The sequence below is a fragment of the Emys orbicularis genome, chromosome 2 (assembly GCF_028017835.1).
Source record: "Emys orbicularis isolate rEmyOrb1 chromosome 2, rEmyOrb1.hap1, whole genome shotgun sequence".
NCBI lineage: Eukaryota > Metazoa > Chordata > Testudines > Emydidae > Emys > Emys orbicularis.
The window spans coordinates 137,224,258-137,251,196 of record NC_088684.1 but is presented as its reverse complement, the minus strand read 5'-3'; the positions used below and the strand labels follow the sequence as shown (position 1 = coordinate 137,251,196).

General features: G+C 45.4%; 1 protein-coding gene across 1 annotated transcript in view; it reads right to left on the bottom strand.

Annotated features, from left to right (window-relative positions):
• Window positions 1-26,939, bottom strand: part of DOCK5 (dedicator of cytokinesis 5) — a 130,843-nt gene that overhangs the window by 12,133 nt on the left and 91,771 nt on the right. The window contains exons 29-45 of the mRNA XM_065398350.1: window positions 25,629-25,723; window positions 24,347-24,425; window positions 23,170-23,270; window positions 20,814-20,872; window positions 19,349-19,503; window positions 17,524-17,609; window positions 16,942-17,098; window positions 15,385-15,425; window positions 15,181-15,271; window positions 12,118-12,237; window positions 11,130-11,219; window positions 10,189-10,293; window positions 8,348-8,489; window positions 5,296-5,377; window positions 3,736-3,820; window positions 2,789-2,875; window positions 1,419-1,595 (exon numbers count right to left, since the gene is read on the bottom strand). Coding sequence (XP_065254422.1) covers window positions 1,419-1,595; window positions 2,789-2,875; window positions 3,736-3,820; window positions 5,296-5,377; window positions 8,348-8,489; window positions 10,189-10,293; window positions 11,130-11,219; window positions 12,118-12,237; window positions 15,181-15,271; window positions 15,385-15,425; window positions 16,942-17,098; window positions 17,524-17,609; window positions 19,349-19,503; window positions 20,814-20,872; window positions 23,170-23,270; window positions 24,347-24,425; window positions 25,629-25,723 — 1,752 coding nt within the window. The remainder of the gene's footprint in view (window positions 1-1,418; window positions 1,596-2,788; window positions 2,876-3,735; window positions 3,821-5,295; window positions 5,378-8,347; window positions 8,490-10,188; window positions 10,294-11,129; window positions 11,220-12,117; window positions 12,238-15,180; window positions 15,272-15,384; window positions 15,426-16,941; window positions 17,099-17,523; window positions 17,610-19,348; window positions 19,504-20,813; window positions 20,873-23,169; window positions 23,271-24,346; window positions 24,426-25,628; window positions 25,724-26,939) is intronic.

Sequence of the window (26,939 nt, the reverse complement as noted above, 5' to 3'; positions counted from 1 at the left end):
CTCTCTCTGCTGATCCTTAGTTGAAGTAGGAAAATATGAACCGGTTGTATTTCCAGATGTGGTTACAAATACCTGGAGTTTCCTTGTTTTAAATGCTTTCCCATTTTCATAATTCTAAACTTTACGTCAACTTTAATTCATAAAATGGGAAAATACTTAGCCAAATTCATCCTTGGTGGAGTGTGCACCCTATGGAATCAGGGGATTCACACCAGGGTTAAATCTGACATAAGTCCCTTTAATGTTTGTGGCTCATTTCGTTTGATTATGACACCTTTTAAAAATCAAACACGTTTCCAGCACCACACACTGAAGCTATGAAAACCACCATTACATTTCATGCTAGAGATGGCATTATTCAGGACTCTGCAATGTGGTTAGAGACCGGAGTAATAAATGTCTTCAGCTCAGCATAATTAACAAGGGAGATATATGCCATGCCAAAAAAAGGCACAAACTGCGAAGGGACAGATTGTGTTTTCATTCTGATTCGACTGCTCTTTGCTGTCACGCTATCAAGACAAAATATATATTGACGCTAGACAGTGATTATAAAAAAAATCCCTGTCTTCCTATCATCACTTTACATTATTAAAACTGAGACACAATTTACTTTTATCTATGTCTACTCTACTCTATATTGCTGTAGCGTAGGTGCTTTCTGTATTGATAGAAGGGGTTTTTCCATTGATGTAGTTGATCCACCTTTCCAAAAGGTGGTAGCTAAATTGATGGAAGAATTCTTCTGTAAACCTAGCTGTCTCTACACCAGGGATTAGGATGACCTAATTACGGCATGAAGATTTTCACAGCCTTGAGCACCATAGCTAAGTCATTCTAATTTTTAAGGATAGACCTACACCACACACACTTATCTGGTCTCCATCACCACAGCACCTCACTATTTTTTATGTATTTATCCTCGCAACATCCCTGTGATGTAGGGAAGTATCGTTGTACCCATTACACAGATGGAGAACTGAGGCACAGAGCAACTATGTGATTTGCCCAAGTTTGTGGCAGAGAAGGGGACTGAACCCATTTCTCTCCATTCCCAGACTAGCACCCTAACCACAGGACCATCCTTCCTCTGCTTTCCTTTGTTCTTTCTATTGTTCTTAGAATCTAAACAGATTAGAACAGTGGTGAGAGAAAGAAGGGAAGTAGTAGTATCCTCATTTTACAGATGGGCAATTTAGGCATTGAGAGATTAAGGGCCAGATTTTTAAAAGCTACTTAGGCGCCCACTTTTGAAAATCCTGTTAAGCACCTAAATGCCTTTAGTGACTTGCCCAAAGGCTGTAGTAGCTAGGAATTAAACCCAGAGCCCCAGGTCAGTGCTTTAGCTGCAAGATCATCCTTCCACTACGAAGTCAACACCTTAGACAAGAGATGAGCCCTACATGGAGCCAGCTGACCTTTTCGTAGTTGGTGTATCCCCCCATGACTGCAGGGTCCACAATGCCATTCAGCAGCATGGACAGCGGGTGCACAGGCAGGGCCCGGTCCCAGGCGTGCTGTTGGACGCTGTTGCTGATCTTCTCATTGGTCAGCTCCATGGTTTCGATGGCATTCTTCAAAGGGCTGATCTCCTCCTGAACGGTAACAAAGAGAAGACTGAGAAATCCCTCGCTGACCCTCTCCGGAAACTCCCGCCATCCTGCCTGTGAATTTTCGCACATCCTAGCACAGGGCTGGGCCTCAAACCAAGAGCAGGGGAAGAGCAGAGCAGAAAAGAGGATTCCGAGCGGCTTCCTGATCCAATTCTGCTGCTAGAATGGGAGGTTGGTACAAGTACCACCTCCCTTCCAGTCCTGCAGGAGTGGGAGACTGGGCAGCGGCTTTCCCCCCTTCCTCCCTATGTGTGTCCTGCTGTCAATGGGAGAGCAGAGATCAGTCATTCAGAGTTATTTCCTCCTGATCTGATGCTACTGCCAGTAGGGGCGATGAGGATCAAGCTGCGTGTGTCTCCCACTCAAGCCCTGCAATTCCATTGCTGGAGGGGAGATTAGGCAGCAGCTCTCCCCACCCTGTGGGATCTGCTGCCAGGGTATGTTGGAGAGAGGGGAAGATCAGGATAACCTGTGTGTTTTCAAGTCAGTCTAGAACCACGGGGCTCCCGAAAGAGCAGGAGACCCAACAACTGCTTCTGTCTAAGACTGTCCCCTGCCCCATGTAGCTTTCAACTTGCCAGAGAGGGCCAAATGTGTGATAACGTGCAATGAAGACACGAAGTGCTGGACACATTAAAAAACAGCCCGGAACCTGACACACAGAGGGTTCATTCTTTCTACTTGTACAGGGGCCTCATTCACCATATCTTTAAGAAAGACCGTTTCTCATGCCAATAACCTACAGAAATCTGGGACTGGACCCAAATTCAGCAATGCACTTAAGTGTGTGGTTAACTTGAAGCACTTATTTAAATCCCCATGATTTCAATGGGACTGAAGCACACAAAACGTGTTTTTGGTGAACTGGGCCCTTCCCTACCACGATGCGCCGTGGGTTTGAAATAGAGGTGCATTGGGCCATAGCACCGTACAATTATCCCGGGACTTATTTTGCGTTTGGTGGGGTTCCCTTTTTCACTGTTCAAATAGCCAGGTGCATTATAAAAGGTAGGGGGGTTGCCTTCCTGTGAAATATGAGGTATTGGCCATTGCTGGAGTCAGCACATCAGACACGATGGGCCAAAGGTCTGATCCAGCCTGGCAAAAGCCCAATGTTGACCAGATATTGACATGTAAAGTCCCTTTACTGGAATCCACCTCTTCCAAGGACTCACCGTTGTAATCTGTTTGGCTTCAAACCACTTGAGGATTCCTGGGAATGTGTAGGCAGTTGTGTAGGTCGTTCTTTCAATCCACATGGTCTGGTCGGGGAATTAAAAAGGCAAAGTCATAAGGAAAACATTGCAATTCAACTCCCACATGTTTTAGGGCTCAAAGCCAGGCTTCCAGCACCTCTAGACCAGACTGTTGCAACTCACTGGGCTGATTTAATGACTTCCATGTGATCATGACAGGTCAACAACAGGGGTAGAACCCAGGCCGTTCAGTAGCAAAGCACAGCTTCCTACCATTAAAGCTAACGGAGTAAGTCCATTAGCTAGTAGCAATAATAGGTTGTTATCCTCTATGTGGACCAGCCCCTAGCGGGAGATACAACACATTGAGGCAGTGTGTTACATTGAGCATAGCCACTACATAGCAGCAACATCTCTTCTCAAAAGCAACAAAAACAGCAAACATGCTACACTCAGGCTCCATAAACTCTACTGAAATTCCCACCTCCATTGCTGGATTAAATTCAAAGTGCTGTGGTCTTTACTGATGCTTTATTATGGGTTTGGGTTTGACTCCCTCATACATAATCACACCCAGCACAAACCCCAATCACACATTTGCACTCCACAGGGACGCTGCTGGAGACCCATCTTGGGCTACTGGGTAAGAGAATTCCAAGTGGCAGGACCCCCAGCTCCGTGTTCAGATCACGGTATCAGGTCCAGCTCTTGGTTTCTCCCACATTTAAATAATCAAATCCCATTGCTACAGCTGGGGAGATGAGGAACACGTTCTAGATCTGTTGATTTTCATATCACTGTTTGGTGCTTAGATAGGTACCAAGGTGACAGGGCCCTTTGAAAGGAAGAGAAAGGCAATGCACAAAGAGAAATTTCCCCACTGCTTAAAGAATCGAGGCGTTTTGAACAGAAAGTGAAGGACTCACCGCAAATTCATTCTCTGGATCTTTTTCTCCTTTCCTAAATGGCCGGGAATGTGTGAACTGCTGCACCTCATTGGCTCTGTAGTAGCTATGGAAGGACACAATAAATGGTGGGGTTTCTCCTCCTCCTTTTGTTCTTTTCCAAAAATAGCTATGTTGAAACATGGTTGTGGCCCAGCCATGGTCTACAATTTATTCTCCCCTGTGCACACTGCAAAAAGCCACATTCTACCTATACCTTAGCCCCGGGGAGATGAGGATCAAGCTGTGAGTACCCTCTATTCTGCCCTGCAATGCCATTACTGGTCAGGAGATTAAGTAGCAGCTCTCCCCACCAGGTGGGTCCTGCTGCCAAGGTGGGAGTGGAAGATCAGGATGTCCTGTGCCTACCAGATTTAAAACACAGCTCTTACATGCATAGGTGCCAACTTCTCCTAGCGCCGGTGGGTGCTCACGCCCCCCGCCCCGACTCCACCCATTCCCCGCCCCCATTCCAACCCCTTCTCCAAAGTCCCCGCCCCAACTCCGCCCCCTTACTGCCCCTATTGGGCCCCTTCCCCAAATCCCCACCCCTTCCCCGCCTCCTCCTCTGAGCACACCGCGTTCCCGCTCCTCCCCCCTCCCTCCCACAGCTTGTTATGCCGCGGAACAGCTGATTCATGGTGGCAAGCATGGGAGGAAAAGCGGGGACGTGGCGCGCTCAGGGGCGGAGGTGAGCTGGGGAGGAGCTTGGCTGCCGGTGGGTGCAGAGCACCCACCAATTTTTCCCCGTGGGTGCTCCAGCCCCGGAGCACCAACGGAGTCGGCACCTATGCTTACATGTTTGTAAACACAATCTTCTGGCCTATGTGGGCAGGACAATGCCCCCGCCCTCCCTCCCCCCCGTTATATCACAACTATATAGTAATCAAGGAACTTTGGAATTCCCACTCGTCCTGCAGGATGAATGCCACTAGCTACCACTGGGGTTCCTGTAGGAGACCAAGACCCTCCCTTGCTACAATTCTGCCAATAACCAGCTGTGTAACCTTGGGCAAGTCACTTTACCTCCCTGTCTCAGTTTCCCCTTCCATCCTCTCTCTTCATCTTGTTTATTTAGAATACAAACTTTTTAGGGCAGGGACCATCTCTCACTGTACAGCATGTAGAACAATAGGCACCCAATTTCAACTGAAACCACTAGGGGCTATGGTAATACAATAAATAAAATAATAGGGCAGCTAGGACTGGAAGGCTTTGGGGCTGTACACAACTGTGTTTAAACATGGTTAGTTTAGAACCAGCGGCGAGAGAATTCATACAGGGGGATCATGCTGGCTGAGCTCAGGGAAACGCAATGAACTCCATTAAAAACTCAACATTCATCTCCTCCCCAGATACCTATGCTTTGAAATGGAAATATTCTGGCATCATAATCACTGGCCAGTGGCAAATGTGGAGCTTTTAAGTTTTCCACGCTTATGTCTAGGAAAACCACAGCTCAGGCGGGCTAAATTGGGGTTGGTGCCCTTGATAACCCCCTCAGCTTTCCTAAGAGAGAACAAGAAAAGGAAAGGAAGTTACTTTAAGATCTGCTCCGGAACAGGCTTGTCTTTATAGTTGGGTGGCAGGTTCATCACAGGCTTCACTATAAAGCACTGCACATCTGAGAGGTTCCTGTTAAGGATGGAAAACGCCAGGATCTCTGAGGGGAGACTAAAAGAAGGAAGGGAAAATCCTTCTCGTTTTCTTCAGTGTCAGATTTCTGAACAAGCCGCGTGTCCCCTGCACTGCTGTCATGACATTTAAAGAATGCACATTGTTCATTAACAAGACCTAGTGTAATAGTGTGTGCGCGCATCACCCTCTAAGAACTGGTACACAAAGAGCCGAAGGGATCTGCTGCTACTACCACCAGCTAATGGAGTTTCCCTTGAGTGTTACAGACACGTGCTTTGGAGATACAGTTTGTCTACAGTTCGGCTGGGAGTGAGCTTCCCAGCCTGGGTAGACAGACTTGTGGCAGTGGCACTCGAGCGATGGTGCTAAAAATAGCAGTGTGGACATTGTGGCTCGGGCTGGAGCTCAGGCTCTCAAGCCCAACCCAGCCCCTGGGAGCTCCAGCCCAAGCTGCAACAGCCACACTGCTACTTTTAGCATGATAGCTTGAGCTCTCCTAATAAGAGACTGTGTCCACCTGGGCCAGGAGGCGCACTCTGAGCTGCAGTGTAGACTTACTCTAAGAGTACAGGCTTCTAGTCCCAACTCCATAGAGGCATGTGTGTTTTGGAGGAGAGTGGGGTGTTACATACTTACTTCAAGACCTTGTAGTACAGGGGTAGGCAACCTATGGCACACGTGCCAAAGGCGGCACGCGAGCTGATTTTCAGTGGCACTCACACTGCCCGGGTCCTGGCCACCAGTCTGGAGGCTCTGCATTTTAATTTAATTTTAAATGAAGCGTCTTAAACATTTTAAAAACCTTATTTACTTTACATACAACAATAGTTTAGTTATATATTATAGACTTATAGAAAGAGACCTAAAAACATTAAAACGTATGACTGGCACACGAAACCTTAAATTAGAGTGAATAAATGAAGACTCGGCACACCACTTCTGAAAGGTTGCCGACCCCTGTAGTACATTGAACAATAAGGAGCCCACTTCAAAGCTCTCAGCCAGAAAACAGACTTTGATAAAGCTACCTAACAAACGTAGGCTGTTTTTTTCTTAAATCACTGAAGAGGTGTTTCTAACCCCAGCTCTTGCACCGGTGAGCTATGATAGAGATTAAATAAATAATAATACCGTGGTCTACAATAGTGGTCTAAAACACAACACTTTATATTAGTGTTACTGCAGTATTTTGGGCCATTGTTCTGTTCTACTGAAGACACCCGAAAAGTAAAACCCTGAATGAAAAGGAAGACACACACAACCTGGCCCAGTCATCTAATATTGCTGTTGATCAGCTGCTTCACTGCTCCCCAGAATTGGCTGCATTTTAACGGTGGTTGATTTAATTCCCTATATATTCCTTATCTCACTGAGGTGTTGCAAGGTTTAATGAACATCTGCAACACACTTTGAGTTACTTTCGTGAAACAACCATAAAAGGGCAAGATGTTATTTTATTGGAGAGAGAGAGAGAGAGAGAGAGAGAGGGGATACGGCTTCTGTTAAAATTTTTAAAGGGCCTGAAAGAAACAGGATTTCAAATATAATAATAAAAAAAGCTTGACATTGAACTACCCACAGAATCATCAACCTGTCTGTGGTAACAGTGTACTTGGAGCAATAGTACTGCCTGTCCTTTCAAATGGATTTAATAAGAGCCAGAAATGGACCTATACCAGATCCAAACAATGCAGCTGCTCCTTCTTATAATGCAAAAATAACAGGAGTACTTGTGGCACCTTAGAGACTAACAAATTTATTAGAGCATAACTTCTTATAATGGACCAAGCCAAAGCCCTGCACCCAAACATCCCCGAACTTTGGGAAGAGTTCACATCTGCATCCACGTTGTGCAGCTCAGGCCTATCCCTGGCCAAAATGTTAGTGCAAACACAAACAGATGCAAAGGAAACAGCTGGAACAGCAGAAATGAAGGAGGCAATTTTGATACCAAGTTTGGTCTTGAATGAATTTTTTTAAGTGGATAGCTGGCCGGGTTGATGTGTGTAGGGGAAGCTGCCTGAGCTCTGTCTTTGCTGTGGAGAACGTCACAGATTTTTAAGGACAGAAGGAAGCATCGGTCTGACTTCCTGTCTGACAAAGGCCAGAGAATTTCACTAAGCTATCTCTGCGCTGAGCCCAGTCATTTGTGTTTGACTAAAGCACAACTTCCAGAAAGGCATCTGGGTTTTGAAGACACCAAGAGAATCCACCACTTCCCTTGGGCATTTGTTAATCACCCTTACAGTTAGCAAAGAGAAGTCTTGAGCCTGATTCTCCACTCTGTCACACCAGTTTTATGCTGCTGTTGTTCACTGAGTTACTCCAGCATAAAGAGAGGCGGAGAATCAGAAATCAATCTCCGGGGCTATGAACCTGGCACCTTTCATCAGCACTTATAATGATTACAAAAATTAAAAGTAAAAGTATCAATTTCTGGGAGGAAATAATCAGATTCCTCATGACTGCCAATAAATTGCACTGTCCAGAAGAGATGAGATATGGCACCTCTTTGTACCCCACTTTCACCCCTTGTATGCCAGAAATGGATCAGACCCATGGTCCATCTAGCCCAGTGTCTTGTCTCCAACAGTGGCCAGCGCCACTTGCTAGGAAGGTGCAAGAAACCCCAGAGTGGGTAGCTGGGGGATAATCTGACCCCCACAGAAGTGTCATCCTAACTTCTAACAGACTGTTTTAAACTCTGAAGCATGAGGTTTTATATCCCTATTCATTTTTTAGCATTGTAATTATTCTATTTCCATGTCATCCATATAGAAGTCTGATCCTTCTTTGAATTTTGCTAAGTCCTTGACCTCAAAGACATACTGTGGCAATGAGTTCCGCAGTCTAATTATATGTTGTGCAGAAAAAGTACCAGCATGACAGATTCTGCCACCTCAAGCAGAGGAAGTAGGGCTTGAATATGTCAAACCAAACAATAGCTAAAAGATACACTGTTTAGGGGAAGACTTGATCTCTTCTCCTGGAGGGGTAGTGCTGGTCATCTTCTCAGCGTTTGGAAACTGGGTCAGCAATTTCAGGTTAAAGTCTTCCCGCCGTTCATACTCCTTGCCACGGTAGATAAAGATTTTATTCTGTGGGCAGCAAGAAGAAATGAGAATTAGACGCAACTAGGGGTGCAATCTGGGTGGTTTAAATTTATGCCAAGATGTGTTTTACTTATGAATTCATTGATTAATAGATTAGATTATTACAGTTGTCATCAAATCTGACCTTCTAGTCTGATCACATGCATAATATAGGCTGGAGAACCTCACCCACTAATCCCTCCATCACACATGGTCTAGTGGATAAACTACTCCCCAAAAGCTCAGGTGACCATGGTTCAAGCCAGGGAATTTCAGATTGACACATCTGGAGACTTTCTGATTAACTAGATTTGATAGACATCAGCAGGACAAGCTTCCCCAACAGAGCTTGGCATGCCTCAGCTGGAGGGACCCCTTTAAATGTAAGAAAGCATGTGCAAGTCCATGATCCATTCCATCTCTAGCCTCTCGCAAACACTGCTGACCATGTGGCCAACTGCATCAGTGGTTCTGCAATGTGGCCATTAAGTCCTGGACTGACACCAACTCATTTCACACAAGCCACCAGTGATGACTTTTGATCAATGAGCTGGATTCAAAGTGGTGACCTAGAAATGAAAGTCTCCCATTGGCAATACCCTATGCCGTCCAGGAATTGGTATTAATAAGCTTGGTTTCCATTTAGGGCAAATAGCTTCAAAGGCATCCCAGTGTGAAATGTAAATGTTTGTGTCAACCACCCCACTTCTCTTTTTAAAATACATTGGCTGGAACATTTTAGAGCACGTTGCACCCTGCGCCTCTGACTCATGGTGGATGGCTTTACAAATGATAGCCAGTGCGGATCTAGCACTAATGCAACCCTGAACATAGGCGCCGACTCCATGGATGCTCCGGGGCTGGAGCACCCATGGGGAAAAATTAGCGGGTGCTCTGCACCCACCGGCAGCCAAGCTCCCTCCTCCCCCTCCTCGCCGCCCCCCTCCTCCCCCGAGTGCGCCATGTCCCCGCTCCTCCCTCCCACCGCTTCCCACCACCCCGCCACTTAACAGCTGTTTGGCGGCTCTTTGGACTTTCCGGGAGGGAGTGGGGGGAGCGGGGACATGGTGCGCTCAGGGGAGGAGGTGGAGAAAAGGCGGGGACTTGGGGGAAGGGGGTGGAATGGGGTGGGGCGAGGGCAGTGCAGGGGCGAGAAGAGGCGGGGCCGGGGTCGAGCACCCACTGGGCAAAGGGGAAGTAGGCGCCTATGACCCTGAACAGGAAGCATCTTTGCATTCCAGTGCATCCAGGAGGGACAGAGTCTCACTAACGTTCTGAAGTGAAGTGACCCATATCCTTGAATTAGACTGATTCAGTCTGGAGGCACATGGGGTCAATTATTTACAAGAAAAAGCCCACTCTCATAATGAAGATCACTAGGATAAGCAGTTAAGACACTGTGGAGAGCACCTAAACATATGAAAGATTCCCTCTAAGTCCATATAAGATCACATGAATCACCCAGCAGACTAGGGGCAACAAACTGTCCTGAATTCTCATTTATACTAGAGTAAAGGGGCCCAAGTGTAATTGAGAATTCAGGCCATTTCCATTTAGAGTGAGATTTTCATACCACTTAAGTGATTTAGATGGTCAATTCATAGGCATTTGGCATCAAAATCCTCTAGAAAGCTCTGATATCTCATCTCTAGGGTTTCCTGTAGAACCCATCACTATAATGTCTGAGCACATGCAGGATTCTTACCCGGAGGAATGAGGGGAAACCCATCCCATAATACCCAACAGCAAAATACTCTGGCTGAGGTCTCATCGCCTTCATAATATTCTCATAAAACTTGGCTCGTTTTTTCTGGGGAAAAAGGAAAAGAAAACCCTTGATGTGTTCATTTCTGAGCTCACAGAGACATTGTCAGGCATATTTACAAGGTCGTTTTCTCACCCTGTACTGTTAGCAACACATCTATGAAATATTACTTATACTGTTAAATCCAAAAGAATTGTAAAAAACCATCAATTTAATGTTTGCTTATCCTGTGTTAGCACTCTTTTGTACTTCACTGACATAGGGACTGGTTTTGGTCATAGTCAATGTCACTTCCTGGTTCTCATGCACTACATCAATGCTGCAATTTTTGTGACTGCACTGTCTTCACAGATATTACAAAATAAACATGATATGAGGCTGCTCAAACAAAATGGTGTCAAACATCCAGGCATAAGCAGAAGTTGAGCAGGGACACAAACAGCCGCTGGTTATATCTTTGCAGGTTAAATAAGACAGTAAGCTTTCTGGGACAGGGACCCATCTCTTTGTCCTGTGTAGGCACAATGGGGTCCTGTCCATGAGTGTGACTTGCCAGGTGCTACGGCAAGAATAAGCTAGTGAGATATATAGAAACAGTTTTAAAGTTATGAGCAAAATGTATTATACTTGTACGGAAATGTTAATTTATTAGTGTAAAGGAGGGTAAAACACCTGTATAATTTAAACTATGGTATATTCTGTTCATGTATGTTAATGGCAAAAGAAAGTTTAAAAAAACAGATATGAAAATCTTCCTCTTTAATATTAAGCTTTCAAAAAATCTTTAAACAAATAAAAACCGATATTTTGGGCCTGAACTACCCAGCAACGTCCATTTAAACATGCAGCAGCCCAACCCAAGCTAGAAAAAGGGACCTTACCAAAAGATTACTAAGCCCCTCGTAATCAAAGACTTGGTTCTCGTACATGTCAGCCAACTCTTTGCTTAGCTGGATTGCTTTCTCCCACATCTCCAGGAAAGAAACAAAATAATAATAAAAATTATAAAAGCATTTATTACCTACCATAGGTAAATAAGAAATTTTGCTGACTACACGTCGTTTTTTGTTAAAACATCGGCCATTCCAGAGAGCTTCACACTCTACGGACTATATTTCTGACTATGTTCATGATCATTCTATCGCACTTTTCATCTGTAGATCTCAAAGTGATTTACAACCAAGGGTCAGTATCACTAGCCCTGATGGAGAAACCGAGGCACTGAGAGGAGAAGCGACATGCCCAAGGTCAGATAGGAAGACAAAGGAGCCCAGGTCTTCTGACTCATGTCTAGTGGTCCACTGGACCATGCTGCCTCAGGCCTGAGTCTTTTAGCTTCTTACCAATGAGGCATTTTCTTGTAAATATTACTGGTCAAATCCTCTTCTCAGCACACACCCTGAAGATCAGCCACCCGCACTGAAACCACTCTTCCAGGGCAGTTACGCTCACCAGCGGAAGGAATGGGGGAGCCGTCTGTTAAGAATTCAGCTAATGGGAGCTCAGTACAATGGACCAATTTTTCCCCCCCACCATTCGAAATTTTGATACAAATGTTTGTCCAGGGAAAAAGAAAAAGACAGACAGGACAAACAATTGTAATGACCCCCCACCCCGATAGTCTGCCAGCTCTCGAGTTGAGGGTGCTCAGTATAACGCAGGATGAAACCTTTGACTCACAGGGGGGCACTGGATTTTCAAAGGAGTCTAAGGGAGTTAAGCGCCCAATTCCCACTGAAAGTCAATTGAATCCTTTGAAAAAATCCTAGCTTTTTGATTTCTACACAGGCCTATTACATTACCATCTTTCCCTTTCTTTCCAGATCAATTTGTTTGTAAGAGCCACTCAAGCTCTGCAGAGAGACTCACTTTGCCCTTGTCGAAGAAAGAGATGATTTCTTGGTAGAGTTTTTCCTTGAGTTCCTGTTGTGAATAAACATAGTAGCTGTCCCTCTGCAGCAGATGGGGAGCACACGGCTTATCGGACCACTGGGAAAAGGGAAAAACGGTTGAAAAGAACTGGCATGTGTTCAGCCAAATGTGAGCGGGTTCAACTCCTGTGGATGTGTCTGAACCAAATTCAGCAGCAATGCAAGGGGAGGTATAAGTTACACTGCAGGAATAAATGGTCAGAAAACAGGAGTAAGACTTTGTCTACACACAAAAGTTACACTGGTTTAACTTAGATCAGTTTAAAAACCAATCAAGGGCTTGGATACACTTGCAGATGTAGAGCACAGAGTTAAACCAGCCTTCGGAGACCGCAGCAGGGAAAATGCTGCCGTGTGTTTACACTGTCAGCTGCAAGCGCACTGGCGTGGCCACATTAGCAGCTCTTGCAACGCCACAAAGAGCAGTGCATTGTGGTAGCTAACCCAGCGTGCAAGTGGCTGCAATGTGCTTTTCAAATGGGGGGATGGGAGGTGGAGTGTGACAGGGGATGTGTATGTGGGGGGAGAGACTGTGTTTTGGGGGGCTGAGAGTGTGTCAGCATGCTGGCTTGTAAGTTCAGACAGCAGCAGACCTCCCCCCCCACCACTCACAACAGCAGCATTCCACACTAATGGTTTGCTTTGTCTTGGAGCAGATAAGCAGCCGGCTGTCAGAAACGGAGCTTTGAAAGGGGATATCCTCATGCCTGCAGCTGATTTCAAAACAATGACAAGAGTGGCCACTAGACTTCAGGGGATTATGGGATGTTTCCAGAAGCCAATCACAGCGCAGTAATGCAACATCTCGTCCATACTGATGCCCGGGCCTTTCAGCCAGGGCGCAGCAAGCGTTATGCTTCTCGTGGAGGTGGATTACCAGGAGCGCTCCAGCTGCAGAGTCCAGGCGCTCTACGTGCCTTGCCAGTGTGGACACCTCAGGAGTTAGGGCGCCCGGGGTTGCTTTAACGTGCTCTAACTTGCAAGTGTAGCCAAGCCCTTAGTTAAACTCGTGCAAACTCCTTTGTGGATGCTCTTATATCAGTTTGAAACTGGTTATACAGGTTAAGCACCTATACATTTACTGATGCAAAGTAAATGGACATAAGCGAGGTTTAAATAGATGTAAGAGTGTCCGCACACAAAAGTTGCACTGATTTAACTAAACTGGCGGAGACTGCGGGAACTGTGGGATAGCTACCCATAGTGCAATGCTCCGGAAGTCGACGCTAGCCTCGGTACTGTGGACGCGGTCCGCCGACTAGAGCACTTAGAGCATTTTATGTGGGGACACACACAATCGGCTGTATACAACCGATTTCTATAAAACCGGCTTCTATTAATTCGACCTAATTTCGTAGTGTAGACATACCCTCGTCGGAGGTGGAGTAAAGAAACCGGTTTAAAGGGCCCTTTAAGTCGAAAGAAAGGGCTTCGTCGTGTGAACGTGTCCAGGCTTAATTCGATTTAACGCGGCTAAAGTCGACCTAAACTCGTAGTGTAGACCAGGCCTTAGTTAAACCAATGCAAGTGTGTTTGTGTGTGCATGCATGTGTGTGTGTGGATCAGGCCTACGTGACAAAGTTGTGTAACTTGCATAAACAACTGACATTCGGATGGGTGTGTGAAATGGACATAATTCCTTACCTACACGCAGCACTGCTCCTTGAATTTTAATTTAAGGTATCATTTTAAATGAATCAAAACCCAAATGGCTGTATGGAAGCTCTTATTTCAATTCAAGACAGGATTTTTTCGCACAAGTTCAAGCTAAACAACAAAAAGCCATTCTGAATCCAAAATAAGAGTATCCACACTGAAATTTGCACCAGTTTAATTAAATCAGGGCAGGTCTATGTGTAGACAAGGCCTCATTGATACACAAGTGGGAGGAAGGGGGCGTGACAGCAAGAGAAATTAACAGGTAGGTTTATGATTAAGCGGTACCCTGGATGCCCAATACACTTTATTTTACCCCTGGACCATCTCCAACAGTCCTGGAAAGAAACTCAGCACTGGTGTTGATAGGTGCAACCTGGCACTTGTCTACGCCAGGGTTGAATTCCATACCCACAGAATGCCCAATTAATGGTAAGTAACATTCATTTTTCACACCAGTGTTCTGATCCTCAACCCCTTAGTCACATGAGCAGTCATACTGAAGCCAATAGGACTACTAAAATAAAAAATCCACTACCCATCAGTGGATCTCAGAGTACTTTGGAAAGGAAGGTCTGTATCATGAAGGTGATCAATTGTTCTCCATGTCCTCCAACCATCAGGCAAGAGGTAACTGGCTCAGTTTGCAGCAAGGGAGATTCAGATCGGATATTAGGGATGGTCTAGATAATAGTTAGTCCTGCCTTGAGTGCAGGGGACTGGACTAGATGATCTCTCAAGGTCCCTTCCAGTCCCACTATTCTATGAAAATATTCTAGCTCTAAGGATAGTTAAAAGAACTGGAACAGGGTACCAAGGGAGGCTGTGGAATCCCCATCATTGTAGGTATTTAAGAACAGATTAGACAAACACTTGTCAGGGATGCACTAGGTATACTTGGTCCTGCTCAGTACAGGGGGATGGACAAGATGACCAGGTCCCTTCCTGACCTATGTTTCTATGATCATTATTCCCAGTTTAAAGATGGGGAACAGGCATGCAGAGAAGTGAAGTGTCTTGGTAAGATCACACAGCAGTGATGGAGCTAGTAATAGGACACAAATCTCTTGACTCCCAGTCCAGTGCTCTACCCACTAGACCACACTGCCCAAACAAAGATTTGTAGGATTGCATACCAAGTTACATTACTCTGCTGCTTTCATCACCTACCTGTTTTCTACCTAGTTTATACCTGATGTGCAACTTACAAAACTTTTTGGGTCCTTGGAAGCCTCTTCAGGTTAAAAATCACACAGATTTATTATTCTGCATTGTTTGGTCTTCCTTGTCAACCTGAAATTCCCCAAACCCTGTAAAAATACTAAAATTGCCTCTAATGAGTCACCTTAAGGAGTTCTGCATGGAGAAGCAGAGTGTATGCTGCCTCTGTGAAGTTCTCACAGTCTCTGTGTAGGTCCCGGAGTTTATACAGATACCTAGACGAATGAGAAGCAAACAGGGATTTGATCGGAAGGCTCCTGTACTGACACACCCAAAAGCAGTGAGAATAAAACATTTCTATATGCAATTCTGAAGGCAGCCAACTTGCCTGATGTATATGTCCTCCCGTTTCTTCTCCTTATAAAAATTCTGCCAAGAAAATAACATAGTGTTATCAAGCTGGTGTAAAAACGACTGAATTCACAGTGCGTCAGGCAAATTACCTTTTTAGGGCTATCAATTTTAGGTACTTATCTGACCTCCATTACCACAGTATCTGAGCACCTCACAATCTTCAATGTATTCATCCTCACAACACCCCAGTGAGGTAGGGAAGTGCTATTATCCCTAGATGGGGAACTGAGGCACAGAAAGGCTAAGTGACTTGGCCAAGATCATGCAAGTAATCTGTGGCAGAGGAATTGAATGTAGATTTCCCAAGTCCTAGGCTAATGGCCTAAGCACCTTCCTCTCTGTAAGACATGTGGGATCTCAGGCACACTTCTGTAACCCATAAAGAGTCTGGCAGCTGAGAGAGGGTCAAGAAGCCAAGCTTAAATTCTAACCCCTATCAACTTGGGAGTGATAAGTGCGAGGTGAAGAGTCGTCCCTGAACTAAGGCACATGCAGGGATGAGTCATTCTTGCGATAGGCCCCAGCCAATCCACAAGTCAAGAGCTGGTCTGGTGACTCTCAGAGCACATATATAAGCCTCACAGGAGAAACAGCAGCTCAGTCTTCTCAACGTCGCTTCATGACTTAGAACTCTCCTCTGCCTCCTAGTGACAGACTCCACAGGCGCAACCAGCTCCAGCCTCGCTCCAAGACCTACTCCTGCCTTGTTCCAGCCCTGCTCTTGATTCCTGATTCCAGCTCTGACCCTTGGCTGCACCTACTGGGCCTCACCATCCTCCCCTCGGTTTCTGACAATCAGGAATCCAGGGCTTGCTGTATTATGGAAATGGGGGTTAGCCATGAAATCTGTATCTGAGTTTGGATGACAAACCCCTCTAAAGTTTGCAGCTGCTTGTCGCTGACAGTTTGCTTTGTGCCCAACTTTAGCTAGAAACAGAGTAATAAAGTGGCATATTAGAACATTTCAATCCCTGCAAATAATGTTAGTAAGAACAGATGATCCAGTTCAAATGAGGTTAAGAGACCAACATTTGATCCTGAATCTTTTTTCAAGGTTCAAAACATTTGGTTATCTTCCCTCAACCTATAATTTTCTCTGATCACTGCTGTTTCTGAGTACCCAAGCTCTGGTAGAGGTACCATCAGCATAACACGGCTACCCATGAGAACTTTTACAGTGGCACGGGTGTATCGGTACAGCTGCACCGCTGTAAGCTTGTAAGTGTAGCCATGGCCTAAGGGACCACTATGATCATCTAGTCTGACCTCCTGGATTTGCAGGCTGTAGAATTTCTCCCGAAGGCTTGATTAAAATATGTCTTTTAGAAAGATATTTAATCTGGTCTTAAGGATTCCCACCTTTCATGTTCTCCTGTTTTTTCCTGGAGAGTCAGGAATGACTCATTTTTCAGGGTGAATCTCAGGTGCAAGCTAAGCCTGGCACCTGCACTCTGGAAATACCAGGTCTGTCCAATGATTATAATGTTAAAAGCAAGTCAGTCAATTAGCACCAGAGCCCTCCCCCTCCTACCAGCACGTTGACAGTGCAGCTCATACGGTTCTCCTTGCTTTCATCGTGCATGATGGTCCTGTAGTCCAAGAGATTTTCTAGCAGGCTGCTGACCAGCAAAGCAAACACTTCTCCAGAACTCGACAGGTATTTGTGCTTCCGGCAGTGCTCCAGCAGGCTGCAGGCATATCGCCCAAGGAAAGAACAGAGAAATACAGAAGCGAAGAGAGATTCCGTTAAAGTTCTGGACAGTGCTTCTACTGCTAACAGAACTTTATTACCATCATTCCTAAGTCACTGGGCCAAAAGGCTCTAATGGAGACACATGGAGCTTCATTATAGAGGCTTTTCACTTCTCTGCTTTGCTCAAAGCTAGCTGTACAGCACCTAACACAAGGGATCCCTGATCTCATTTGGCGCCTGTAGGTGCTGCTGTAATGCAAACAACAACAAAGGTATAATTTTAAGCCAATCAGTCCGTCTTGGCAGTAGCCAATTCATATTAAGATCATTGTGGGTTGCACTTTCTCTATGTTACTCACTCATCTGAAGTAGCGAATTAGCGTTTCTTAGTGTTCTTCCAAGTGTGTTTCAAACACTTACAGTTTCTCCAGCAAGGCCTTGTATTGCTCGTCCCCTCGGCCCCCTTCCACTTCCTGGTCCAGTTTGGTTATCAACTCGTTTTCAAGCTAAAAAAAAAAAAAAAACACACACACACAAAAATCCAAAATGGGAACAAATCCTGAGCACTTGGAATGAAGCCCAGATGTTTTTACAGGAGGAATTTCTGAATTGTCCCATGATGGGGCACTGATCTAATTGGCCAAACTGGAGGATGATTTTACCCAAGGAAAAGACAGAGAAGACGGGGAAGGAGCCAGGAAATGTGAACAGCTCCCCTGCTCAAACCAGAAGTCACAGGAAATTGATCATCTGGGATATATCTCCCTGATCCTAATGGATGATTCCCTATTCTCTCCTGAGAAAGAGGAAAGCCCCCATCAAGACCCCTGCTAATATGGTGGAGGAGGAAATTTCTTGCCAGCCACAGATTTGATGATCAGGTTGATTTTGTGTATGTGTGAGCAGGACTGACCCTGATCAAGCATATAATCCGATTCATACCCCAGGCTACCACTGGTGTTCTTGAAACCAGCGTCCCAGTATCACCAGGAGTAAGCGTTCAAGCCCCAAGATTCCAGGGTGTGTCTATAACCAGTATTAAACATTCATGCCCCAACATCCCATAGCATTCAAGCAATTCCCATACACTCCAGCAATCCAAGTACATCCCGGGGCAGACATTGCCAAAGGCTGATGACCCAGAGGAAAATAAGATCCCCTCTGAGTATTTAAACTGAGATCCAAGCAGAAAAGGGTTGGTACAGCGCTAAGGGACACATGCATCACATTGTGACAACAGCCTCATGTGTCTGAAAGGCAGAACGCCAAGGAGGCTGCCTCCTGGATGGATGATTTCAAATGTCTCCAGGGAGAGGAACCACCACAGTGTCACTAGAGTGTCCCCTGCCTACTGGCTGTGATGCTAATGACTGGCATCCCCTGAGAAATGTGGGAAGAAAAGTTTTGAGTGGCAGTTGCTGGAGTTGAAGGGATAACTGGGCACTAAGCAAAGAACCTCTTTTTCTTCCTTCCCTACCTGCATTTTCAGGCTAGCAATACATTGAGAAGTCCAGTGGAATTAGCCCAGGGTTGTGTGTCGGAGACCTGTGTTCGAGTCCCGGTTCTGCCCCGGACATTGGGTAACCTCAAGCAAGTCACTTCCCCTCTCTGTACCACAGCCACAATAAAGTGGGGGATATTGATACTCACGGGGGTGTTGTGAGGGCTAAAGTTTTTTTGAGGGGGTTATTAAGGATGTTAACTGCTCCATATGATCATAACAACTTAATATTTGCAGCCAAGAAGTTACCCTCAGAGAATTATTGCTATGTAGGTTGCAAGACCCTGGGGGCAAGGACCACCTTTTGGTTCTGTTGCTTGAACGGCACCAAGCTCAATGGGGCTCTGGTCTATGACTAGGTGTTAATACAAATAAATAACAACACTATAAAGATAAACAGGAGATATTAGTTTATAATGCACCTTTTGATCCAAGGATCTCAAAGCCCTTCGCAATTGTGCAATGGGTATTCCCCTATTTTTACAGATGGGGAAACCAAGGCACAGAGAAGTTAAGTGACTTGCCCAAGGCTTCACAGCAACACAGTCAGTAACAGAACACAAGACTCCAGACTTGCAGTTTCCTGCTACCTTTGCCACATAAAACTGCCTCACAACAGACTTCCCACAGTGCTTTGTGCTGGGTGTGTGCCTTTTTTTAAAGGAAACTCTTTTATTTGCTTTTTTCCTACTTGCCCACCACACGGCATGAAACATCAGTGCCGATGATTCCACAGTCCCTCACCATATGGAAGTTTCTGTTCCCACTGAAGTTGAACTCGCACTGCATCATGTCAAAGAAGATGGGGATGGCAGCTTTTCGCAGCTCGGGCTCAGGTATCAGGGTCACCTCCAGGATTGGACCCACCATCGATGGGATGAACTTGATCTTATGGGGGCCTGTAACAGAGAGAAGGTGAGACCCAGCCTCTGCTCAGTGGAACGCAGCTGCTTGAAAGCAGGTATCTATATCTGGGAGCACATTAGTCATACAAAGGTAATGAGAAGACAGTACACACATTCAGTATAATTGAAGTTCTCCAAGTGGGTGACACCCATTAATGGTGCAGTTTTATGTCCCATTGCCATTTGTGCTCCTAAATCACTGAGTCTCTTTTGAAAATCCCACTCTCAACCTTTGTATGGTGTGAAAGTTTGGGAATCTGTTTGTGGGAATTAACACTACTGACTGGATTGTAGGATTGTATCTGTGCACCAGCCTCTGGTATTAAGGGAAAGGGGACCAGCACCTGGGTGTCTGCCCCTGAGCAGGACAGTCCTTAAGGACCATTGACAATTGAATAATCTTGCCCTAGCAGCACAATGGGCGCTACCAGCCAAAAGCAAATGAATTGCTAATTGCTTTTAACTGGGGCTGGAGGAGGTGGCAGCTCAGAGTAGTGGAGAAGTTAAAAAACAACAACAGAAGGACAGGGAGAAACAAAGTGATTCAAATCTGCTGTTAAAATGTGAGACTCTCTCCATCAAGAGAAATGAGATCAGAAGAAGGCAAGGCTGTGCAGGAGGAAGAGGAGGTGAGGAAGAAGACTCCTGCATTCCCTATAAGGCCTTGGCTACACTGGCAATTCACAGCGCTGCACTTGCTGCGCTCAGGGGTGTGAAAAAACACCCCCCCGAGCGCAGCGAGTGCAGCGCTGTAAAGCGCCAGTGTAATCAGCGCCTGCAGCGCTGCACGCTCCCTCGCAGCGCTGCAAGCTATTCCCCTCGGAGAGGTGGAGTACTTGCAGCGCTGCGAGAGAGCTCTCGCAGCGCTGGTGGCGCGACTACACTCGCGCTTCACAGCGCTGCCGCGGCAGCGCTGTGAATCCGCGAGTGTAGCCAAGACCTAAGACACTGACCAAAAACTAAAGGGCTCTCAGAGGGGTAAGGAAACTGAGGCAGGGATTTGCATGCAGGTTGTGTTTTTCCATAGATCTGTCTCTCTCTTGTGCTTTGTCTGTGAGTAAAGTGTGACAGGTTTAGAAATTCCTTGGCAAAGTCTCTGTGTTACTTGCTTTCACTGTCACATAGTCCCAGAAGGGGAGAGCTAATCCAGAGGCTCCACAGCTTCCGTGGAACTCTGGCAGCATGCAAGAGCTAGCAGGCACAAGGCGGATGCCCTGCAGAGCCCCATCTCACAGAAGAACTGAAATCCAGGTTTGGATGTGGATCATACACACTATTGTGAACTGTACAGATAGGGAACTCACCCAGGTTATACCACATATCCCTTATTTTGAAGCCAATCTCTTTCCTCATGTCCCCATATCTAGAAAGGGAAAAAATATTAAATGAGAGAAGAAGGTAAAAAAAATCCGCATGTATTGAAATTAGCCTTGTTAAGCTGCCAGGGAAATTTAACAGCTCAGCTGTATAATCTACTAGCCTGCCCTTTTAAAAAATGTAGCCCTGAATATTGGGCATCTAGGGTAAAGAGTTCAAGGCCTGAAGGGCAAGCTCCTCCCTACCATCCGTCTGCCAAGAGGTGAGTGGACACCAGACATCTTCAGGGGGGTAAACACAAGGAAGGGAGAAGAGCTATTTGAAATGAAGGATTATGTTGGCCCAAGAACAAATGGGGATAAAGAACAGGAGTACTTGTGGCACCTTAGAGACTAACAAATTTATTAGAGCATAAGCTTTCGTGGGCTACAGCCCACTTCATGCATCCGAAGAAGTGGGCTATAGCCCACGAAAGCTTATGCTCTAATAAATTTGTTAGTCTCTAAGGTGCCACAAGTACTCCTGTTCTTTTTGCGGATACAGACTAACACGGCTGCTACTCTGAAATGGGGATAAGACGACCATGAATAAGTTTAGGCTGGAAATTAGAAGAAGGTTTCTGACCATCAGAGGAATGAGGTTCTGCAACAGCCGACCAATGGCAGGAGTAGGGCCAAGAAACCTAACTAGTTTTAAGAAGGCGCTTGATAATTTTATAAATGGGATTGCAGTGGATTCCCCTTATTTGCAACCTCTTGGTTCCCAGCAAATAGTTGCTATTCTCTCGGTTGCCAACAAGTGGAAGGCAGGTTTGTGGGGCTGCAGCCAGGGGAAGAAGTACTGGGATGTGCCTCCCCGCTGCTACCATGCCCACAGCCTCCCCTCTCAGCACACAGCACTGGGACTCCAGCAGGGGCTCCCAGGGATACCACAGCCCCTTACCTCCTGTGCTGGTGGTGGATCCCCTGGCCACCGGCAGGTTTGCGGGACTGCAGCGAAGGAAGGAATGTCCCCGCACCTCCTTTCCTGGCTGCAGCTCCACAAACCTGCATGCGACCAGGGCTTTTCTTCCAAAAAAAAAAAAAAAAAAAAAGTTCTCAAACAGGCATGCCGTTTATTGCCAATATCCAAATCCCATTAATATTATAGTCAAGGGGACGGGACTGGTGCTGGCAAAACGCTGCTATTAACTGAAAGTTGTTACTATTAGGATTGCAAATAACCAGCATCCACTGGATATGGCAAGGTTCCCTGCGACACGAGGGGACTGGACTCAATGACCCAGCCGGTCCCTTTCCAGTCCTTTGTTTCTATTCTGGCAAGAAGTGGGTTAAAATGCACCCCCAAAAGAGTGAATGCACCCTGCCAGGAGGGAAGGGTGGGTTAGCACGTTGACCATGAGCATTTCTGACAGTAGGCTGGAGAGTAAGACTGCAGTTTAGCCAGCTCTCGTAATTTTATCCAGAATCTTGCAATGTTTTGTGGGGGGGGTTTCCAAGCCCCAGCTGCTGGAATCAAGAGATTGCAGGAGAACTCAGCTTCCATTTTAAAAAAAAAGTTTCTAACCCTCATGACTGCAGAGGAAAGCTTGAAAACATAAAATGAGTGTGCCCTAAAGGCAAAGAAATCAAGAGGCAAAGAAAAAAAAACCCTGCCAAAATTATTAAAAAAAAAAAATCTTAAGATTTTTAAACCCATGTCATGATTTTTGGGGGCCTGACTCAGGATTTTTGAAGGCTCGGGTTTGGCAATACTGAGACTGCAGGGAATGGAGCTATGAGAGGATGAGGTCTGGATGCTGGAGGAATGTGCTGGTTATTGCTCACTTGTCCTGCATTACAGCTGGGGAAGCCAGTAATTTCTTACTTTAAGGACTACGGCGGAGGAAAACCTCCTATCTTGGACCTTAAAGAAGCAACAACCTCTGTTTTAAAATGAGCCAAACCACTCATGTGTTTAAACTCAACCCAAACATGCAGAGCCCATTGTCTGGACCTACCACTAACTGTTCTGTCACAGAGAGCCCACATTCACATATGTCTACACTGCAACCAACAGCTTCAGCACAGGATGTACAAGCCCACCCAGAGCCCTGTGTAATTACTCGGGTGGCTAGTCTGCACTGAAGCCCATGTTGCCACAGCTTCACTGCTCTGGTACCTGAGCTAACCAGATTAAAAACAGCCCAGGTATGTCTACAGGAGCTGTAGTCACACACTGTGATTGCAGTACAGACATATCCATGGATTGTATCAGGTGTGCCTCGCTAGATGAGCACAATATAAAGACGGGGCTTATTTTCCAAGAGTAATACGACCTGATCACATTTAAATGTGAACTTACTTCTTGAAAATTTTGTTGCGTTTGGCCTGTGAGAAGTTCTCCAGCTGGAGGGATTCGTGAGTGAGAAAAGCTACTGCCAAGTGGAAGTAATTGTTCCAGAGCTGTGGGGGAAAAAATCTGATTAAAGAAAGGAAAAACACAAAACACACAGCACAATAGAGCTACTTAGTCACCAGTGCTGCAGATTCTCTGTCAGGTATTAATGAGGAAACACAATTTCAATGAATGGGGAAAAATAAATTCCCACAGGAGGTCAACAGGTGTAAAAGCTGACTAAGAGCTACACAAACTGCACCATCAAACTTTGTTCCTTTTGGTGTGATCTATTTAAAATGCTCACCCAGAAGACTATTTATGAATCTAGATACACCAAATCCCTCCTTAAAACTCTCCTTTGCCCTGATGCCCATGAAAAATGTAACAGTTAGGTTGCCAGTGTGCTAAGACCATGGCCTATCATGCTGACCAATACTGTCTCCTTGTTTCCTTGAGCTCTTCCATCTATCTAGTTCCACCTGTTGTCTCTTATCATATACTTGTATTGTAAGCTCTTTGCAGCAGAGACCATCTTTTTGTTCTGTGTTTATAGAGTGCCTAGCACACTGGGTTGCTAGTCTATGACTTGGGCGCCACAGTGTCTCTGTGAGGATAGTGAAGTATTATCCCCATATCACAGACAGGGAACGGAGGTAGCAGAGAGTTTAAATGACTTGCCCAAGGTCACACTCGGGAGTCTGTGGCAGAACTAGGAATTGAACAGATCTCCTGTGTCCCAGTCCAGGGCATTAACCACAAGACCATGCCTCCTCAAAAGAGGGGTTTGCCATCAAATCTCTCCAAAGTGCCAGTGAACGATAGTCAACCTAACACAAAAGTAAAGGGTGGAAAGAGACTTTCACACTCCCGCTTTAGCACATCCCTGCTATATAACTTGCAGAATGAGCATAGAACATGCTCCACAGATCATTGGCTGAGCACAAGCCCATGTTACAAGTAGCATCTCGGGTTAGAAATTTCCCATTCATGCTACTTTTCCGCCAAGAGGACCAAACAATAACATCCTCATCAATATCAATAACAAAACTGGTGTCATTGGGAGCTGAGGGCACCCATCACCTCTCTGAACTTGCTTAGTTCCAAAGTGGTCAGGACAATCCAGAACTAAATTTATCCTCACCTGGAGTTCGAAGCTTGCTTGATCCAGAAAGAATCGGTTGAGCACAGAGGTAAATTGGTTCACTGCTCTAAGGAAAACCCTGGAAAAGTAAACACAGATAAGGAGGCATCCATGGAAGTAGAAACAGCATATGCCTGAATGTACGGCTCCTTTTTGCAAGCTCGGAGGAGGCACGAACCAGTGACCTCAAAGGTTCAGCTCTTCTACTATAATCCTTCTCTTTCCCCAAAATCCTCTGTACTCAGTGGGAGGTGAAGGTTATTTCTCTGTTTCTCAACAGAAGTATCCCTGATTTAGGGAAGTTACAAATGAAAAGATCTATTAGGTCATCCAGTCCCCATACCAATGCTGTGTTGTTCCACACAGGATATTTACTAGTGTTTTGTCTCTCTTAGGCTTGGTCTACACTTACCCCCTAATTCGAACTAAGGTACGCAACTTCAGCTACGTGAATAACGTAGCTGAAGTTCGAAGTACCTTAGTTCGAACTTACCTCGGTCCACACGCGGCAGGCAGGCTCCCCCGTCGACGCCGCGGTACTCCTCTCGTCTAGTTGGAGTACCGCAGTCGACGGCGATCACTTCCTGGTTCGACTTATCGCGTCCAGACAAGACGCGATAAGTCGAACCCAGAACTTCGATTCCCAGCCGCCGAACTAGCGGCTGGGTGTAGACATACCCTTTGATGCTTCCATGACCCTTATTACTGTGGTATCTGAATTACTCACAGTCTTTAATGTATTTACCCTCACAACACCCCTGCAAGGTAGGAAAGTGCTATTAACCCCATTGTACAGATGGGGAACTGAAGAACAGAGAGGCTAAGTGACTTGCCCAAGATCACACAGGAAGTCTGTGGCACAGGAGAGAAATGAACTGTGTTTCCCGGGTAATGGGCTAGCACCCTACATGCACGATCATCCTCTTTTGTCCAGTTTAGCTTTAAGTTTCCCAAGTGATGATGCATCTCCCCCCAGATTTGAAATAAAGAGGCTTCTCAGATTGAAGCAGGCATCTCTGGCAGGGAAATACAATCACTGGGGGGAAAGCTTTCAGTTTTGCAAACACTCCTTTTGACAGAAGAAGAAAGAGTTTGCAGGCTCATAAGTCATCAAAAAAAAAAAAAGTCCAGCCAATAGGACTTTAGTCAAAGCTAACTTAAACCAATATGAACTTTTAAAGGAAGTATATACTCAATTTACTCCTCAGTCCCAGAGCCAACAAGTTCTGCAGAAGTCACATGAGCTTTCAACCAGTAGCAACCTCTGGTAGAGGCTGTTTACCTGCTCTGCATCATGTTCATCACCATCCAGTCGTTCGCATAGACATTCTTTCCGATCAGATCCTTAAACATGATGAAGGTTTCCATCAGGAAGTCCTGTACAAAAATATGCCACATGCAAGGTCTCAGAAAGTTAGTCCATAATCAGATGGAAACATTGCGGGGGATGCAAACTTGTGGGGCTGCAGATTCCATTGATCACAGATCAATATGCTGGCCTTTTGAAATGCATCTTTTATTATGGCATATATCACCGTAACTAAATTATGTCTGAAATCTCATCCATCAAATTACAGGAGGAACCCACCCCCCAATCTATTTAATTAATGCAATTAAATCTGTTATTGTTTGAAGTCAATCTCTAGATGCGTAGGGAGCATTAAAAAGCAAAACAGGTGTTTAAAGTCTTTCGACCCAATACTTCCCTTCAAATGTACGAATGATGACATTACATAGGGCTGCTGCCTTATTCGTTATATACATAGATTATAGAGGGGGTTGGCATTCCCCAGCCATTTAGGCCTTTGCTAGATGAGGTCTGATGTTAGAAGATATCTAGTGTAGACAAGACATGCAGTCTTTAACAAGAGCTAAACTGGTCAAGTTAAAGCCATCACATCTTAAGTCCTAGTCTAGATGAGGCTTTTCTGCCGAGTTGCAGTATGAAGAGTGGGAATTGTGCAAGCAATACTGACAAAATCTAACTTTAGACTAAGAAAGAACCTCCGTCTCCAGAGGTTCAAATGTTCATAGGTTCTCTTCTGCTCTAAGAGGTAACATTCACATTCAAGCAACAGACACGCACACACCAGAGAAGTCACCACTTTCCAAAGGTCACCAGCAAAGAAATGTGCTGCTGAGTTGAATAGTGTGCACTAAAGAATTGGAAAGTGACACTGATGCAGAGAGAGAAATGGACACTGGTGCTGCCACAGTAGAAATCCTCTAAGCATTATTAAATCAGAGCTTGAGGGAAAGGTTTAGGCTTGACATGGGGTACCATGAAAACTAGACTTAACTCCTAACCGTGTTAACCTGATGAAGCAACGTTGCAATGTCTGGGCTGAAAATGCCACAAGGGGATGCTTATTTTTTTTAAAAATGGTAAATAAATCATGATGCCATTGGTATTATTTTAAAAATAATTTAATGGACATATTTCTATACGTTTTAGGGATCGTAACAGTTAGATTCCAAATTTACATATTGGACCTGTGTCTCCTGAAGTTGTATTCTTGTACCAGCTTTGTTTTTATACAATTCACCTTCCTGGTTTGTCTCACATGCACAAGCTATACATGCATTGAAAATG